The sequence below is a fragment of the Pan troglodytes genome, chromosome 10 (genome assembly GCF_028858775.2).
Source record: "Pan troglodytes isolate AG18354 chromosome 10, NHGRI_mPanTro3-v2.0_pri, whole genome shotgun sequence".
Lineage (NCBI taxonomy): Eukaryota > Metazoa > Chordata > Mammalia > Primates > Hominidae > Pan > Pan troglodytes.
Window position 1 is genome coordinate 46,826,311 of NC_072408.2, and position 17,721 is coordinate 46,844,031.

Here is a 17,721-nt window from a genome sequence, read left to right on the forward strand (position 1 = left end):
CCACAGGAAGCCTTCTTTGGGAAGGAGCTGCTGGACCTGAGCCGTAAGGCCCTTTTTGCAGTTGGGGTGGGCCGGCCAAGCTTTGGACTAGGGACCCCAAAAGCCAAGGGAGATGGAGGCTCAGAAAGGAAGGAACTCCCCACATCGCAGAAAGGTTAGTTATGTGGGAGTGAGTGGTGTGAGAGAATCCAACTTTCTTCTGGCTTAGGAGCTGGCAAGTTATTTGATGGGAAATGGACTGGCCTCCAGGAGTCAAGGGTGGGGTCAAGGGTCCTGGCCTGTAGGGCTGTGGGACTGGAGACCTGTTCTGGGCATCAAATGTAGGACATCTCTGATTGGAGGGGGGACTCTTGCTCATAGGAGATGATGGTCCAGATATTGCAGATGAAGAATCCCGTGGCCTCGAGGGCAAAGCCGATACACCAGGTGAGGGCTGCCGGGGTTACTGTGTCCTGTCTTGGCCTTGCTTGCCTCTGTCCCTCTGCTGTGCCCCTGAGCATTGTCAGTGTTGGAGGCTGGAAACTGTCCCATGGCCCTCTGTGGTTCAGAGTGGCTATGACCCATCCTGGCCTTGACCCATGGGTTTCTCCTGGCATTTACAGGACCTGAGGATGGGGGCGTGAAGGCATCCCCAGTGCCCAGTGACCCTGAGAAGCCAGGCACCCCAGGTGAAGGGATGCTTAGCTCTGACTTAGACAGGATTTCCACAGAAGGTGAGGCTGTGACCCGTACCTCTTTGTGTATAAGGGTTTTCTATGGGAGAAGGAGGAGGTCCTATCTTTGGGACTGTGATCTGTACAGCTTCTCTGGTGGGGAGTCCTGGACTGTTCCTGGCCATGATCATTTGTAGACCTGTGGTGTCACCTGAACTTCCCAGTCTTCCTCAACAGTGTCCTTCATTCCCCCGCAGAACTGCCCAAGATGGAATCCAAGGACCTGCAGCAGCTCTTCAAGGATGTTCTGGGCTCTGAACGAGAACAGCATCTGGGTTGTGGAACCCCTGGCCTAGAAGGCAGCCGTACGCCACTGCAGAGGCCCTTTCTTCAAGGTAATACAGGTGGGAGTGGTCTGAAGACTGACATAATCAAGCTTGCCTCCAGGATGGGCCAGTTGCTCTTTTCTCTGATCCTGTCCGTCTTGTAGGTGGACTCCCTTTGGGCAATCTGCCCTCCAGCAGCCCAATGGACTCCTACCCAGGCCTCTGCCAGTCCCCGTTCCTGGATTCTAGGTTGGTGTCTCTGCGTAACCTTCGTGGGCAGTCCTCGTTGTCCTTTCCCTCCATCTGAGTTCATGCCTCGCCTCCCTCGGACTCCTGCAGCACTTCCCCTGCTCCTCCCCATTCCCTTGTTAGTGACCCTCCTCTTTTGGGGCAGGGCAGTGGCCTGGGGCTCTAGGCAGTTTGTCTGGGGTGGGACTTGGCATCCCTGCGCCCTGTGACTCTCTGCCCCTGCGCCCCAGGGAGCGCGGGGGCTTCTTTAGCCCGGAACCCGGTGAGCCCGACAGCCCCTGGACGGGCTCAGGTGGCACCACGCCCTCCACCCCCACAACCCCCACCACGGAGGGTGAGGGCGACGGACTCTCCTATAACCAGCGGAGTCTTCAGCGCTGGGAGAAGGATGAAGAGTTGGGCCAGCTGTCCACCATCTCACCCGTGCTCTATGCCAACATTAATTTTCCTAATCTCAAGCAAGATTACCCAGGTACCTGTGGGATGAGGGCAAGGGAGACAGCCTGGCAACATGGCAGGTGGAGGAGTCGCCTGCCAAGTCTTCTCTGACTCACTCTCTCTGCCCTCCAGACTGGTCAAGCCGTTGCAAACAAATCATGAAGCTCTGGAGAAAGGTTCCAGCAGCTGACAAAGCCCCCTACCTGGTGAGGCAGAAAGGAGCATGGATTAGCCTGGGAACTGAGAGGGAGGGAGGGATCTTTGGGTAATTTACCTCAGTTCTTTCCGCTCCCCACTCCTAAAGCAGCTGGGCCAGAAGGGATCCGCTTCTGGGTAGGGAGTGTGAAAACACTACAGTATGGGGGCGGGGCATGAGACCGAGCACTAGGCCCTAAGGCTGTGTCCCATATCCCTCAGCAAAAGGCCAAAGATAACCGGGCAGCTCACCGCATCAACAAGGTGCAGAAGGTGAGTGGGGCTGGGCTGGGGTGTAGCAGTCCTCTAGTGGGTGGCCTCTCTTGAGGGTGGAGGGCCACGGGGCCTGCCTGCAGCAGCCTGACTGCCCTATGCCTGGTCTCCCCCTGTAGCAGGCTGAGAGCCAGATCAACAAGCAGACCAAGGTGGGCGACATAGCCCGTAAGACTGACCGACCGGCCCTACATCTCCGCATTCCCCCGCAGCCAGGGGCACTGGGCAGCCCGCCCCCCGCTGCTGCCCCCACCATTTTCATTGGCAGCCCCACTACCCCCGCCGGCTTGTCTACCTCTGCGGACGGGTTCCTGAAGCCGCCGGCGGGCTCGGTGCCTGGCCCTGACTCGCCTGGTGAGCTCTTCCTCAAGCTCCCACCCCAGGTGCCCGCCCAAGTGCCTTCGCAGGACCCCTTTGGACTGGCCCCTGCCTATCCCCTGGAGCCCCGCTTCCCCACGGCACCACCCACCTATCCCCCCTATCCTAGTCCTACGGGGGCCCCTGCGCAGCCCCCGATGCTGGGCGCCTCATCTCGTCCTGGGGCTGGCCAGCCAGGGGAATTCCACACTACCCCACCTGGCACCCCCAGACACCAGCCCTCCACACCTGACCCATTCCTCAAACCCCGCTGCCCCTCGCTGGATAACTTGGCTGTGCCTGAGAGCCCTGGGGTAGGGGGAGGCAAAGCTTCCGAGCCCCTGCTCTCGCCCCCACCTTTTGGGGAGTCCCGGAAGGCCCTAGAGGTGAAGAAGGAAGAGCTTGGGGCATCCTCTCCTAGCTATGGGCCCCCAAACCTGGGCTTTGTTGACTCACCCTCCTCAGGCACCCACCTGGGTGGCCTGGAGTTAAAGACACCTGATGTCTTCAAAGCCCCCCTCACCCCTCGGGCATCTCAGGTAGAGCCCCAGAGCCCGGGCTTGGGCCTAAGACCCCAGGAGCCACCCCCTGCCCAGGCTTTGGCACCTTCTCCTCCAAGTCACCCGGACATCTTTCGCCCTGGCTCCTACCCTGACCCATATGCTCAGCCCCCATTGACTCCTCGGCCCCAACCTCCGCCCCCTGAGAGCTGCTGTGCTCTGCCCCCTCGCTCACTGCCCTCCGACCCTTTCTCCCGAGTGCCTGCCAGTCCTCAGTCCCAGTCCAGCTCCCAGTCTCCACTGACACCCCGTCCTCTGTCTGCTGAAGCTTTTTGCCCATCCCCCGTTACCCCTCGCTTCCAGTCCCCTGACCCTTATTCTCGCCCACCCTCACGCCCTCAGTCCCGTGACCCATTTGCCCCATTGCATAAGCCACCCCGACCCCAGCCCCCTGAAGTTGCCTTTAAGGCTGGGTCTCTAGCCCACACTTCGCTGGGGGCTGGGGGTTTCCCAGCAGCCCTGCCCTCGGGGCCAGCAGGTGAGCTCCATGCCAAGGTCCCAAGTGGGCAGCCCCCCAATTTTGTCCGGTCCCCTGGGACGGGTGCATTTGTGGGCACCCCCTCTCCCATGCGTTTCACTTTCCCTCAGGCAGTAGGGGAGCCTTCCCTAAAGCCCCCTGTCCCTCAGCCTGGTCTCCCGCCACCCCATGGGATCAACAGCCATTTTGGGCCCGGCCCCACCTTGGGCAAGCCTCAAAGCACAAACTACACAGTAGCCACAGGGAACTTCCACCCATCGGGCAGCCCCCTGGGGCCCAGCAGCGGGTCCACAGGGGAGAGCTATGGGCTGTCCCCGCTACGCCCTCCGTCGGTTCTGCCACCACCTGCACCCGACGGATCCCTCCCCTACCTGTCCCATGGAGCCTCACAGCGATCAGGCATCACCTCTCCTGTCGAAAAGCGAGAAGACCCAGGGACTGGAATGGGTAGCTCTTTGGCGACAGCTGAACTCCCAGGTACCCAGGACCCAGGCATGTCCGGCCTTAGCCAAACAGAGCTGGAGAAGCAACGGCAGGTAAGTTGACACCCTGGAGCTAAGCCCCCTATATCGCTCCTGTCTCTGGGGCAGCCCTATGATTGGAGTAGAATGGGCTTATTCCTCTTCTCTTTTTTTTGCATAGCGCCAGCGACTACGAGAGCTGCTGATTCGGCAGCAGATCCAGCGCAACACCCTGCGGCAGGAGAAGGAAACAGCTGCAGCAGCTGCAGGAGCAGTGGGGCCTCCAGGCAGCTGGGGTGCTGAGCCCAGCAGCCCTGCCTTTGAGCAGCTGAGTCGAGGCCAGACCCCCTTTGCTGGGACACAGGTAGGTAGAGTGGCAAGGGATAGTGGGGCCAGGATATTGAAGGTTGCTCCACCTTCATCTACCTTGTCTCTTCTAGGACAAGAGCAGCCTTGTGGGGTTGCCCCCAAGCAAGCTGAGTGGCCCCATCCTGGGGCCAGGGTCCTTCCCTAGCGATGACCGACTCTCCCGGCCACCTCCACCAGCCACGCCTTCCTCTATGGATGTGAACAGCCGGTGAGGCTCCAGGAGGTTCCCCGGGGGTAAACCAAGGGGGATGGATTTTATCACTGTTGGACGCTCTTGTGATTTTCCTGTATCACTAATCCTTTTCCAGTATCACTTTCTCTTCTTCCTCATTCCTTTTCTCCCTCACTGCATTAATTCTATCCTTCCTCACTGCCGTAAGCCCATGTTCTTGCTCCTTTTCTTCTGATTTCATCTTACTGACTACTGTATATTCTTCCAGGCAACTGGTAGGAGGCTCCCAAGCTTTCTATCAGCGAGCACCCTATCCTGGGTCCCTGCCCTTACAGCAGCAACAGCAACAACTGTGGCAGCAACAACAGGCAACAGCAGCAACCTCCATGCGATTTGCCATGTCAGCTCGCTTTCCATCAACTCCTGGACCTGAACTTGGCCGCCAAGCCCTAGGTTCCCCGTTGGCGGGAATTTCCACCCGTCTGCCAGGCCCTGGTGAGCCAGTGCCTGGTCCAGCTGGTCCTGCCCAGTTCATTGAGCTGCGGCACAATGTACAGAAAGGACTGGGACCTGGGGGCACTCCGTTTCCTGGTCAGGGCCCACCTCAGAGACCCCGTTTTTACCCTGTGAGTGAGGACCCCCACCGACTGGCTCCTGAAGGGCTTCGGGGCCTGGCGGTATCAGGTCTTCCCCCACAGAAACCCTCAGCCCCACCGGCCCCTGAATTGAACAACAGTCTTCATCCAACACCCCACACCAAGGGTCCTACCCTGCCAACTGGTTTGGAGCTGGTCAACCGGCCCCCGTCGAGCACTGAGCTTGGCCGCCCCACTCCTCTGGCCCTGGAAGCTGGGAAGTTGCCCTGTGAGGATCCCGAGCTGGATGACGATTTTGATGCCCACAAGGCCCTAGAGGATGATGAAGAGCTTGCTCACCTGGGTCTGGGTGTGGATGTGGCCAAGGGTGATGATGAACTTGGCACCTTAGAAAACCTGGAGACCAATGACCCCCACTTGGATGACCTGCTCAATGGAGACGAGTTTGACCTGCTGGCATATACTGATCCTGAGCTGGACACTGGGGACAAGAAGGATATCTTCAATGAGCACCTGAGGCTGGTAGAATCGGCTAATGAGAAGGCTGAACGGGAGGCCCTGCTGCGGGGGGTGGAGCCAGGACCCTTGGGCCCTGAGGAGCGCCCTCCCCCTGCTGCTGATGCCTCTGAACCCCGCCTGGCATCTGTGCTCCCTGAGGTGAAGCCCAAGGTGGAGGAGGGTGGACGCCACCCTTCTCCTTGCCAATTCACCATTGCTACCCCCAAGGTAGAGCCCGCACCTGCTGCCAATTCCCTTGGCCTGGGGCTAAAGCCAGGACAGAGCATGATGGGCAGCCGGGATACCCGGATGGGCACAGGGCCATTTTCTAGCAGTGGGCACACAGCTGAGAAGGCCTCCTTTGGGGCCACAGGAGGACCACCAGCTCACCTGCTGACCCCCAGCCCACTGAGTGGCCCAGGAGGATCCTCCCTGCTGGAAAAGTTTGAGCTCGAGAGTGGGGCTTTGACCTTGCCTGGTGGACCTGCAGCATCTGGGGAGGAGCTAGACAAGATGGAGAGCTCACTGGTAGCCAGCGAGTTACCCCTGCTCATTGAGGACCTGTTGGAGCATGAGAAGAAGGAGCTGCAGAAGAAGCAACAGCTTTCAGCACAGTTGCAGCCTGCCCAGCAGCAGCAGCAGCAGCATTCCCTACTGTCTGCACCAGGCCCTGCCCAGGCCATATCTTTGCCACATGAGGGCTCTTCTCCCAGTTTGGCTGGGTCCCAACAGCAGCTTTCCCTGGGTCTTGCAGGTGCCCGACAGCCAGGCTTGCCCCAACCACTGATGCCCACCCAGCCACCAGCTCATGCCCTCCAGCAACGCCTGGCTCCATCCATGGCTATGGTGTCCAATCAAGGGCATATGCTAAGTGGGCAGCATGGAGGGCAGGCAGGCTTGGTACCCCAGCAGAGCTCACAGCCAGTGCTATCACAGAAGCCCATGGGCACCATGCCACCTTCCATGTGCATGAAGCCGCAGCAACTGGCAATGCAGCAGCAGCTGGCAAACAGCTTCTTCCCAGATACAGGTAACCTCAGCTGGTAACATAGCCAAGTTACTTAGGGTGATCATTGTTATCACTAAATGGGCACTGAGGCTAGAGACCTCAAATACCTACTTAAGATGGGACACAAAGAACTTTGGCTAAATATCATACTAGTGGTAGAGGCAGAAACACTGTAGCTTTTAAGAAGAGAGAGAACAGTTCCTGGCATATAGTAGGCATGTAGCAGATGTTTGAATAAATGGAATGAATGTGTAAACGAAGCCTAATTAGCAGAGCCTTTGTGGCTGTAGTGAAGTTGAAAGCTTAAGACTTGAAGAGAAGTGGTGCAAAAAAAAGCAGTTGAGGCCAGGCACAATGGCTCATGCCTGTAATCCCAGCACTTTTGGAGACCAAGGCAGGTGGATCACTTAAGATCAGGAGTTCAAGACCAGCCTGGCCAAGATGATGAAACCCCATCTCTACTAAACATACAAAAATTAGCTGGGTGTGAGCCGGGCGCGGTGGTGCATCCCTGTAATCCCAGCTACTCGGGAGGCTGAGGCAGGAGAGTTGATTGAACCCAGGAGGCAGAGGTTGTGGTGAGCCGAGATCGCCTCATTGCACTCCAGCCTGGGCAACAAGAGCGAAACTCCATCTCAAAAAAAAAAAAAAAAAAAAAATTAGCTGGGTGTGGTGGTGCACGCCTGTAGTTCCAGCTACTTGAGAGGCTGAGGCAGGAAAATTGCTTGAACCCAGGAGGTGGAGGTTGCAGTTAGCTGAGATCACGCCATTGCACTCCAGCCTGGGCAACAGAGCGAGACTCTGTCTTAAAAAAAAAAAAAAGCAATTGGGATAGGTGAAAAAGTTCATTGAGGCTGCAATGGTGGGAAAACCTATGGGATGTTTCAAGAACAGTGAGTGAATTGGTTAGGCTGGAGTAAACTGTTTCGAGTGAAGTAAGTGACATAATTTTGGTGAGATAAGATGGGGGCCAGATTGAAAAAGACCTCAAATTATAATAGCATTTATTGAGTAATTACTATTTGCCAAGGAGTTTACTGAGCACTTGATACTTTTTGTCCAATTTAATCATTACAGCAGACTCATTAAATAGGTATTGTTATTATCTTTGATTACAGAAGAGGAAACAGAAGTGGAGGTTAAGTAACTTGTCCAAGATTACACAGCAGCTAGCAGAGCTAGATCTGAAGTCTGGTCGGTACTCCTCTTAACTGTTTACTGCCTCAGGATTCCAGGAGAGGGAGTTTAGGTTAGTCCTTAAGAAAGTGGGAGCTCTGGCCAGGTGCTGTGGCTCACGCCTTTAATCCCAGCACTTTGGGAGGCTGAGGCAGGTGGATCACCTGAGGTCAGGAGTTCCAGACCAGCCTGGCCAACATGGTGAAACCTCGTTTCTACTAAAAATACAAAAATTAGCTGGGCTTGGTGGTGGGCACCTGTAATCACAGCTACTCGGCAGGCTGAGGCAGGAGAATCGCTTGAACCCAGGAGGCAGAGGTTGCAGTGAGCCGAAATTGCACCATTGCACTCCAGCCTGGGTGACAAGAGCAAGACTCTGTCTTTAAAAAAAAAAAGAAAAGAAAAAAAGAAAGTGGATGCTCAGTTAAGTTTTCTGAGCAGTGGAGAAATATACAAAGTGTGGGATTTTAGGATGATGTAAGTTTTTGGTGGTTGGTTGTTTCTTCTTTTTTTGCCCAGCATTCTAGACAGACAGGAGAGTGGACTACAGGTGATGCCCAAAACAGCTCTGGAATCTAGGGCTTTGCAACAGTGCCAGCATCTTGGGTGCTTGGGCTGTGCTAGTTGCACTAAGAACATTACCTTTGAAGAATGCTTTCCGAGTCATAAAGTGTACTTATATTCTTGTCACATTTGATCCTCTTAACACCTCTGTGAGGTAGACGGAGTAGGGATCATCATCTGTATCAAATAAAAGGGTAAACTGAGGTGAAATAACACAGGTTGACTCAACAAATATTTACGGAGCCCCTTTTTGTAGCATGGTGCAAGTAAAAACAGACCACATGTCCTGTGAATAGAGCTGATTCACCCAGGCCGACTGGCTCCTAATTCAGTGGTCTTTCTGCCTTGCCATGCCATTGTTCTGCCTGGCGTGGTTGAAGTCAGGATGTTGAAGGGAATCGCAGATATTCACTGGAGCATTGGCCCCATAGCCCAGCTCACTTGGTTCTCCCCTCTCCAGACCTGGACAAATTTGCTGCAGAAGATATCATTGATCCCATTGCAAAGGCCAAGATGGTGGCTTTGAAAGGCATCAAGAAAGTGATGGCTCAGGGCAGCATTGGGGTGGCACCTGGTATGAACAGGTAAGACTCAGGACTTGGAATGGGGTTGGCCCTTTTCTTTCCCAGTCACACCCCTTCTTGGCCCCCCTCCCTACTTGTCTCACGTCTCTTTGCTTTCCAACTTTCTTATTGCCAACACTTATCTTCTGTGCTTTGGTGGACTCCAGACAGCAAGTGTCTCTGCTAGCCCAGAGGCTCTCGGGGGGACCTGGCAGTGATCTGCAGAACCATGTGGCAGCTGGGAGTGGCCAGGTAAGTGGTCAGGTGGGAGTAGGAACTTGTGTCTTATGCCACTGGGCCACCCTTCTTAGGGCCTAGCAGGGAACAATGACCCTTTAGCAGCCTCTCTCATTGCAGGAGCGGAGTGCTGGTGATCCCTCCCAGCCTCGTCCCAACCCGCCCACTTTTGCTCAGGGAGTGATCAGTGAGTATGGGGCGTGGGAGGAAGGTGCAGGGGAGTGGTTTGGGTCATATGGAGGAAGAGGGATTGGGATTACCCTTTTGCAGGTCCTGACACCCAGCTTCTTTTCCCAGATGAAGCTGACCAGCGGCAGTATGAGGAGTGGCTGTTCCATACCCAGCAGCTCCTACAGATGCAGCTGAAGGTGCTAGAGGAGCAGATTGGCGTACACCGCAAGTCCCGGAAGGCTCTGTGTGCCAAGCAGCGCACTGCCAAAAAAGCTGGCCGTGAGTTCCCAGAAGCTGATGCTGAGAAGCTCAAGCTGGTTACAGAGCAGCAGAGCAAGATCCAGAAACAACTGGATCAGGTGGGGGAAAGCAAACTTCAGCCTAGCACCCAGAAGGCAGGGAAGAGGGTTGGCATGGGGGGAGCATGCCCCAGCCTGACCTCTCCGACCCTCCCATGTTAGGTCCGGAAACAGCAGAAGGAGCACACTAATCTCATGGCAGAATATCGGAACAAGCAGCAGCAACAACAACAGCAGCAGCAGCAGCAGCAGCAGCAACAGCAACAACACTCAGCTGTGCTGGCTCTCAGCCCTTCCCAGAGTCCCCGGCTGCTCACCAAGCTCCCTGGTCAGCTGCTCCCTGGCCATGGGCTGCAGCCACCACAGGGGCCTCCGGGTGGGCAAGCCGGAGGTCTTCGCCTGCCCCCTGGGGGTATGGCACTACCTGGACAGCCTGGTGGCCCCTTCCTTAATACAGCTCTGGCCCAACAGCAGCAACAGCAACATTCTGGTGGGGCTGGATCCCTGGCTGGCCCTTCAGGGGGCTTCTTCCCTGGCAACCTTGCTCTTCGAAGCCTCGGACCTGATTCAAGGCTTTTACAGGAAAGGCAGCTGCAGCTGCAGCAGCAACGTATGCAGCTGGCCCAGAAACTGCAGCAGCAGCAGCAGCAGCAGCAGCAGCAACAGCAGCAGCAGCACCTTCTAGGACAGGTGGCAATCCAGCAGCAACAGCAGCAGGGTCCTGGAGTACAGACAAACCAAGCTCTGGGTCCCAAGCCCCAGGGCCTTATGCCTCCCAGCAGCCACCAAGGCCTCCTGGTCCAGCAGCTGTCCCCTCAACCACCCCAGGGGCCCCAGGGCATGCTGGGCCCTGCCCAGGTGGCTGTGTTGCAGCAGCAGCACCCTGCAGCTTTGGGCCCCCAGGGCCCTCACAGACAGGTGCTTATGACCCAGTCCCGGGTGCTCAGTTCCCCCCAGCTGGCACAGCAGGGTCAGGGCCTTATGGGACACAGGCTGGTCACAGCCCAGCAGCAGCAGCAGCAACAACAGCACCAACAGCAAGGGTCCATGGCAGGGCTGTCCCATCTTCAGCAGAGTCTGATGTCACACAGTGGGCAGCCCAAACTGAGCGCTCAGCCCATGGGCTCTTTACAGCAGCTTCAGCAGCAGCAGCAGCTGCAACAGCAACAGCAACTTCAGCAGCAGCAGCAGCAGCAGCTACAACAGCAACAGCAACTTCAGCAGCAACAGCTTCAACAGCAGCAACAGCAGCAGCAGCTTCAACAACAGCAGCAGCAACAGCTTCAACAGCAGCAGCAACAGCAGCAGCAGCTACAACAGCAACAGCAACAGCAGCAGCAGCTTCAACAGCAGCAACAGCAGCTACAACAGCAACAGCAACAACAACAGCAGCAGTTGCAACAGCAGCAGATGGGCCTTTTAAACCAGAGTCGAACTTTACTGTCTCCTCAGCAACAACAGCAGCAGCAAGTGGCACTTGGCCCTGGCATGCCAGCAAAGCCTCTTCAACACTTTTCTAGCCCTGGAGCCCTGGGTCCAACCCTCCTCCTGACGGGCAAGGAACAAAACACCGTAGACCCAGCCGTTTCTTCAGAGGCCACTGAGGGGCCCTCTACACATCAGGGAGGGCCGTTAGCAATAGGAACTACCCCTGAGTCAATGGCCACTGAACCAGGAGAGGTAAAGCCCTCACTCTCTGGGGACTCACAACTCCTGCTTGTCCAACCCCAGCCCCAGCCTCAGCCCAGCTCTCTGCAGCTGCAGCCACCTCTGAGGCTTCCAGGACAACAGCAGCAGCAAGTTAGCCTGCTCCACACAGCAGGTGGAGGAAGCCATGGGCAGCTAGGCAGTGGATCATCTTCTGAGGCCTCATCTGTGCCCCACCTGCTGGCTCAGCCCTCTGTTTCCTTAGGGGATCAGCCTGGGTCCATGACCCAGAACCTTCTGGGCCCCCAACAGCCCATGCTAGAGCGGCCCATGCAAAATAATACAGGGCCACAACCTCCCAAACCAGGACCTGTCCTCCAGTCTGGGCAGGGTCTGCCTGGGGTTGGAATCATGCCTACGGTGGGTCAGCTTCGAGCACAGCTCCAAGGAGTCCTGGCCAAAAACCCACAGCTGCGGCACTTAAGTCCTCAGCAGCAGCAGCAGCTACAGGCACTCCTCATGCAGCGGCAGCTGCAGCAGAGTCAGGCAGTACGCCAGACCCCACCCTACCAGGAGCCTGGGACCCAGACCTCTCCCCTCCAGGGCCTCCTGGGCTGCCAACCTCAACTTGGGGGCTTCCCTGGACCACAGACAGGCCCCCTTCAGGAGCTAGGGGCAGGGCCTCGACCTCAGGGCCCACCCCGGCTCCCTGCCCCACCAGGAGCCTTATCTACAGGACCAGTCCTTGGCCCTGTCCATCCCACACCTCCACCATCCAGCCCTCAAGAGCCAAAGAGACCTTCACAGTTACCTTCCCCCAGCTCCCAGCTTCCCACTGAGGCCCAGCTCCCTCCCACCCATCCAGGGACCCCCAAACCCCAGGGGCCAACCTTGGAGCCGCCTCCTGGGAGGGTGTCACCTGCTGCTGCCCAGCTTGCAGATACCTTGTTTAGCAAGGGTCTGGGACCTTGGGATCCCCCAGACAACCTAGCAGAAACCCAGAAGCCAGAGCAGAGCAGCCTGGTACCTGGGCATCTGGACCAGGTGAATGGACAGGTGGTGCCTGAGGCATCCCAACTCAGCATCAAGCAGGAACCTCGGGAAGAGCCATGTGCCCTGGGAGCCCAGTCAGTGAAGAGGGAGGCCAATGGGGAGCCAATAGGGGCACCAGGAACCAGCAACCACCTCCTGCTGGCAGGCCCTCGCTCAGAAGCTGGGCATCTGCTCTTGCAGAAGCTACTCCGGGCAAAGAATGTGCAACTCAGCACTGGGCGGGGGTCCGAGGGGCTGCGAGCTGAGATCAACGGGCACATTGACAGCAAGCTGGCTGGGCTGGAGCAGAAACTACAGGGTACCCCCAGCAACAAGGAGGTGAGTACTCTGGGTAGAGTGGAGCAGGTAGAGTGGGTCCTAGAGCCAGCGGGGGGCAGAATGAGTGAGCCTGGGTCAGACAGAAGAGATGAGGGCTCTGAGGAGGAGGGTAGCAGCCTTCAATGGGCTTATTTGGCTTAGGATGCAGCAGCAAGGAAGCCTTTGACACCGAAGCCCAAGCGGGTACAGAAGGCAAGCGACAGGTTGGTGAGCTCCCGAAAGAAGCTGCGGAAGGAGGACGGGGTCAGGGCCAGCGAGGCCTTGCTGAAACAGCTGAAACAGGTGACCCCCCAGGAGACAGTCCCCCTGGTCCCATCCCAGGATAGGGGGCACCCTGTCCCCCAGCTGTGCAAGACAGCGATGCAAAGGCTGCAGGTTTTGAACTTTGTCATCTTGCCCCTTGTAGGAGCTGTCCCTGCTGCCCCTAACGGAGCCTGCTATCACCACCAATTTTAGCCTCTTTGCCCCCTTTGGCAGTGGCTGCCCAGTCAATGGGCAGAGCCAGCTGAGGGGGGCCTTTGGAAGTGGGGCGCTGCCCACTGGCCCTGACTACTATTCCCAGCTGCTTACCAAGGTCAGAAAAATGGCAATATTTTTTGGGAATAGTGAAGTTCTTGGGAAGGTGAGGGTGGGAATAGAAAACTTGAGGGAATTGCTGACGTAGAGTGGGGCCAGGAGATTATATCAGTCTCCCTATGCCATCTTGCACACAACACCCCACCCCCCACCCCTCAGAATAACCTGAGTAACCCGCCGACACCACCCTCGTCGCTGCCCCCCACCCCACCCCCATCGGTGCAGCAGAAGATGGTGAATGGCGTCACCCCATCTGAAGAGCTGGGGGAGCACCCCAAGGATGCTGCCTCTGCCCGGGATAGTGAAAGGGCACTGAGGGGTAAGTCAAGAGCAGATGCCACCCCTGGTGGAGTTTGGTAGCTGGAGTCCAAACCAGTTAGTATGCTGTACAGTTTAGAAGTTAGTGGGTTGCCTGCTGTCCTGTGTGTTTACATAACAGGGCACCTGAGGTAGGAAGGGCCCCTTCAGGACTGATTTCTTGGGGGCCAGAATGGACATTTGGAGTCTAGAGCAAATGCAATAGGAGAGGTGGGTGGCAGGGAGCATCTTTATGAAGCTTTGTATAGAAGGAACAGTCCAGCTTTAGTGAGTGCGGAGCTAGACTCTGATCTGGATTTGAATTCTGGTTCCTGCATTCATTCAACTGTGTTACTGTATCCAAGTAACTTGATTGACTTGTGTGAGCCTCAGTTTCCTCACTGTAAAATGGCTATTGTAGTACTCACCTAATGGAGTTATTAAATGACTAAACAAACTCCAAAGAGTATATCTAAAGCCAGCTGCCACCAGGCCTGGTAGCTTATGCCTGTAATCCCAACATTTTGGGAGGCCAAGATGGAAGGATTGCTTGAGGCCAGGAGTTCGAGACCAGCTTGGGCAACATAACAAGACCCCATCTCTACGGGAAAAAAAAAAAAAAAAAAAAAAACAGTGCCTGGCGTGCAGGACAGACTCAATAAATATACCTTGTTTGCCCCAAACTGGTAGGTGGGAGGACAGCTAATCATGATAGCTGAGATCTCATGCTAATTAGGCCTAAAATATTGGGAGAAGGTACCATCAGCCCTGGCCACCCTCACCTGACTTTTCTTCTCCCTACCCACCCCTCAGATACTTCAGAGGTGAAGAGTCTAGACCTGCTGGCTGCCTTGCCTACACCCCCTCACAATCAGACTGAGGATGTCAGGTAGGGGCGGGGCCGGAAATGGGGATGAGGAACAAGGGTGGGGTACAGGTTGCCTCATATTTCCTTTGGCCAATGGAGATTTCAAGTAAGACATCTATTCATCTCTAAATTTGGGAGGGGAGTCTGCAGGGCTGTAGCAACAAATGTCTACTTTTGGTCCCCAGGATGGAGAGTGATGAGGATAGCGATTCTCCTGACAGCATTGTGCCAGCTTCATCCCCTGAGAGCATCTTGGGGGAGGAGACCCCTCGTTTCCCTCATCTGGGCTCAGGCCGGTGGGAGCAAGAGGACCGGGCCCTCTCCCCTGTCATCCCCCTCATTCCTCGGGCCAGCATCCCAGGTATGTGCTACTCTGGATGTGGGCCAGGCCCAGTTCACCTGGGTTGTCCGAAGCTGGGGGAGAGGCGGCCAAGTGTTACACAAATTCCTCTTTCTCATTCAGTCTTCCCAGATACCAAACCTTATGGGGCCCTTGACCTGGAGGTCCCTGGAAAGCTGCCTGTCACAACTTGGGAAAAGGGCAAAGGAAGTGAGGTGTCAGTCATGCTCACAGTCTCTGCTGCTGCAGCCAAGGTGTGTCCTAGGGGTACCTCGAGGCTGAGGGGAACCTGATCAGAGGGCAGTCCCTGGAATTTGTCTGGATAAGGAAAAATGTAGTCGTTCAAACACATGTACTAAGTACCTATTGTATGTGAAAGCCTGGGCTAGAGGCTGTGAGATTCGGGTAAATGAATCATGGTTCCTGCCCTCACGGGGCTCGTAGTCCCATGGTAAAGACAGACAAGTCAACAACTAAGGAGCACCTGTGTGTGTAATGACACAGGTACTACATGACAGCATTGCCCCAGTCATGTTTGGTGGGACTCTGTCAGCTGTTTTGAAAATATTAACGGGCTTTTGTGGTCAAAGAAAGTTGGAAAACACAGTTAAAATGACAATATGGGTTTCTTTACTACAAGAGTCCTCAGGTCCTTTTAATTTGCTAACGTGTATCATGAGCCTCCAAGTCATGGATAGAGCATGCATCATTTCCTAAACGTAGTTGATGTAGTTCCCTTTTCGTGGAGCTCCCGTCAGTGCCCACAGCTTAGCTTGGGAAAGGCTGCTGTGAGGGAAGTGTATGAAAAGAGCTGGGTGACATAGGATAGAACTACCCTGGGGAGTGGGTTCTAGGTGTCCTTGTCCCCACCCAGCTGGTAGTAGAGCTCACCTCAGACACTTGGCTGATATGTTTCTTCCATCCCTTCCCTGGCCCTGGCAGAACCTGAATGGCGTGATGGTGGCAGTGGCGGAGCTGCTGAGCATGAAGATCCCCAACTCCTATGAGGTGCTGTTCCCAGAGAGCCCCGCCCGGGCAGGCACTGAGCCAAAGAAGGGGGAAGCTGAGGGTCCTGGTGAGTGTGGCAGGGAAGCCCTTTGGGACTTGAGGGGAGTGATTCTGGTGGGAGGCTCTGATCCACTCCTTTCTGCAGGTGGGAAGGAAAAGGGTCTGGGAGGCAAGAGCCCAGACACTGGCCCTGATTGGCTGAAGCAGTTTGATGCAGTGTTGCCTGGCTATACCCTGAAGAGCCAACTAGACATCTTGAGCCTCCTGAAACAGGTAGGTCTGGGGGAGAAAAAGGGGTGGGTGTTAGAAAAAAGGGGCTGCCGGCCAGGCGCGTTGGCTCACATCTGTAATCCCAGTGCTTTGGGAGGCAAGGCGAGTGAATCACTTTAGGCCAGGAGTTTGAGACCAGCCTGGCCAACATGGCGAAACCCCGTCTCTACTAAAAACAAAAACAAAACAGTAGCCAGGCGTGATGGTGCGTGCCTGTAATCCCAGCTACTCGAAAGGCTGAGGCGTGAGAATCCCTTGAACCCAGGAGGCAGAGGTTGCAGTGAGCCAAGATTGTGCCACTGGATCCAGCCTGGGCAACAGAGCAAGACTGTGTCTCAAAAAAAAAGAAAAGAAAAGAAAAAAGAGGCTGTCTAGGGCAAAGAATGTGGAGGCCTTTTGGGAGGGTGGGATATGGGTGAGGGGAAGGAGGGAGCTAGTTAGATGAGGAGCTGGCACTAATGATACAGGGCACCCTCCTACAGGAGAGCCCCGCCCCAGAGCCACCCACTCAGCACAGCTATACCTACAATGTCTCCAATCTGGATGTGCGACAGCTCTCGGCCCCACCTCCTGAAGAACCCTCCCCGCCCCCTTCCCCCTTGGCACCTTCTCCTGCCAGTCCCCCTACTGAGCCCTTGGTTGAACTTCCCACCGAACCCTTGGCTGAGCCACCCGTCCCCTCACCTCTGCCACTGGCCTCATCCCCTGAATCAGCCCGACCCAAGCCCCGTGCCCGGCCCCCTGAAGAAGGTGAAGATTCCCGTCCTCCTCGCCTCAAGAAATGGAAAGGAGTGCGCTGGAAGCGGCTTCGGCTGCTGCTGACCATCCAGAAGGGCAGTGGGCGGCAGGAGGATGAGCGGGAAGTGGCAGAGTTTATGGAGCAGCTTGGCACAGCCTTGCGACCTGACAAGGTACCGCGAGACATGCGTCGCTGCTGTTTCTGTCATGAGGAGGGTGACGGGGCCACTGATGGGCCTGCCCGTCTGCTGAACCTGGACCTGGACCTGTGGGTGCACCTCAACTGTGCCCTTTGGTCCACGGAGGTGTATGAGACCCAGGGCGGGGCACTGATGAATGTGGAGGTTGCCCTGCACCGAGGACTGCTAACCAAGTGCTCCCTGTGCCAGCGAACTGGTGCCACCAGCAGCTGCAATCGCATGCGTTGCCCCAATGTCTACCATTTTGCTTGTGCCATCCGTGCCAAGTGCATGTTCTTCAAGGACAAGACCATGCTGTGTCCAATGCATAAGATCAAGGGGCCCTGTGAGCAAGAGCTGAGCTCTTTTGCTGTCTTCCGGCGGGTCTACATTGAGCGGGACGAGGTGAAGCAAATCGCTAGCATCATTCAGCGGGGAGAACGGCTGCACATGTTCCGTGTGGGGGGCCTTGTGTTCCACGCCATCGGACAGCTGCTGCCTCACCAGATGGCTGACTTTCATAGTGCCACTGCCCTCTATCCCGTGGGCTACGAGGCCACGCGCATCTATTGGAGCCTCCGCACCAACAATCGTCGCTGTTGCTATCGCTGTTCTATTGGTGAGAACAACGGGCGGCCGGAGTTTGTAATCAAAGTCATCGAGCAGGGCCTGGAGGACCTGGTCTTCACTGACGCCTCTCCCCAGGGTGAGCAGTGGGCCCTTGAAATGGATAATATGGAATGGGAAAAGTTTCTCCCAGGGTCACTGTTACAATGTCTATAA

The 17,721-nt window shown here is 56.1% G+C and overlaps 1 protein-coding gene across 10 annotated transcripts in view; it reads left to right on the top strand.

The window, feature by feature from the left end:
* KMT2D (lysine methyltransferase 2D) overlaps window positions 1-17,721 on the top strand; it is a 41,286-nt gene that overhangs the window by 16,456 nt on the left and 7,109 nt on the right. For 7 of the 10 annotated variants that reach the window (XM_063785689.1, XM_054664279.2, XM_054664283.2 and 4 more), the window contains exons 24-49: window positions 7-154; window positions 361-426; window positions 603-713; window positions 911-1,048; window positions 1,144-1,228; window positions 1,459-1,700; window positions 1,799-1,872; window positions 2,084-2,134; window positions 2,254-4,065; window positions 4,172-4,354; window positions 4,431-4,567; window positions 4,800-6,655; window positions 8,835-8,958; window positions 9,105-9,189; window positions 9,295-9,361; window positions 9,472-9,704; window positions 9,807-12,662; window positions 12,804-12,944; window positions 13,069-13,236; window positions 13,398-13,557; window positions 14,349-14,424; window positions 14,589-14,764; window positions 14,867-14,997; window positions 15,686-15,818; window positions 15,897-16,024; window positions 16,504-17,644. In XM_063785689.1, coding sequence (XP_063641759.1) covers window positions 7-154; window positions 361-426; window positions 603-713; window positions 911-1,048; window positions 1,144-1,228; window positions 1,459-1,700; window positions 1,799-1,872; window positions 2,084-2,134; window positions 2,254-4,065; window positions 4,172-4,354; window positions 4,431-4,567; window positions 4,800-6,655; window positions 8,835-8,958; window positions 9,105-9,189; window positions 9,295-9,361; window positions 9,472-9,704; window positions 9,807-12,662; window positions 12,804-12,944; window positions 13,069-13,236; window positions 13,398-13,557; window positions 14,349-14,424; window positions 14,589-14,764; window positions 14,867-14,997; window positions 15,686-15,818; window positions 15,897-16,024; window positions 16,504-17,644 — 10,522 coding nt within the window. The remainder of the gene's footprint in view (window positions 1-6; window positions 155-360; window positions 427-602; window positions 714-910; window positions 1,049-1,143; window positions 1,229-1,458; window positions 1,701-1,798; window positions 1,873-2,083; window positions 2,135-2,253; window positions 4,066-4,171; window positions 4,355-4,430; window positions 4,568-4,799; window positions 6,656-8,834; window positions 8,959-9,104; window positions 9,190-9,294; window positions 9,362-9,471; window positions 9,705-9,806; window positions 12,663-12,803; window positions 12,945-13,068; window positions 13,237-13,397; window positions 13,558-14,348; window positions 14,425-14,588; window positions 14,765-14,866; window positions 14,998-15,685; window positions 15,819-15,896; window positions 16,025-16,503; window positions 17,645-17,721) is intronic. The other 3 variants (XM_054664287.2, XM_054664289.2, XM_054664290.2) reach the window with 2 other exon arrangements.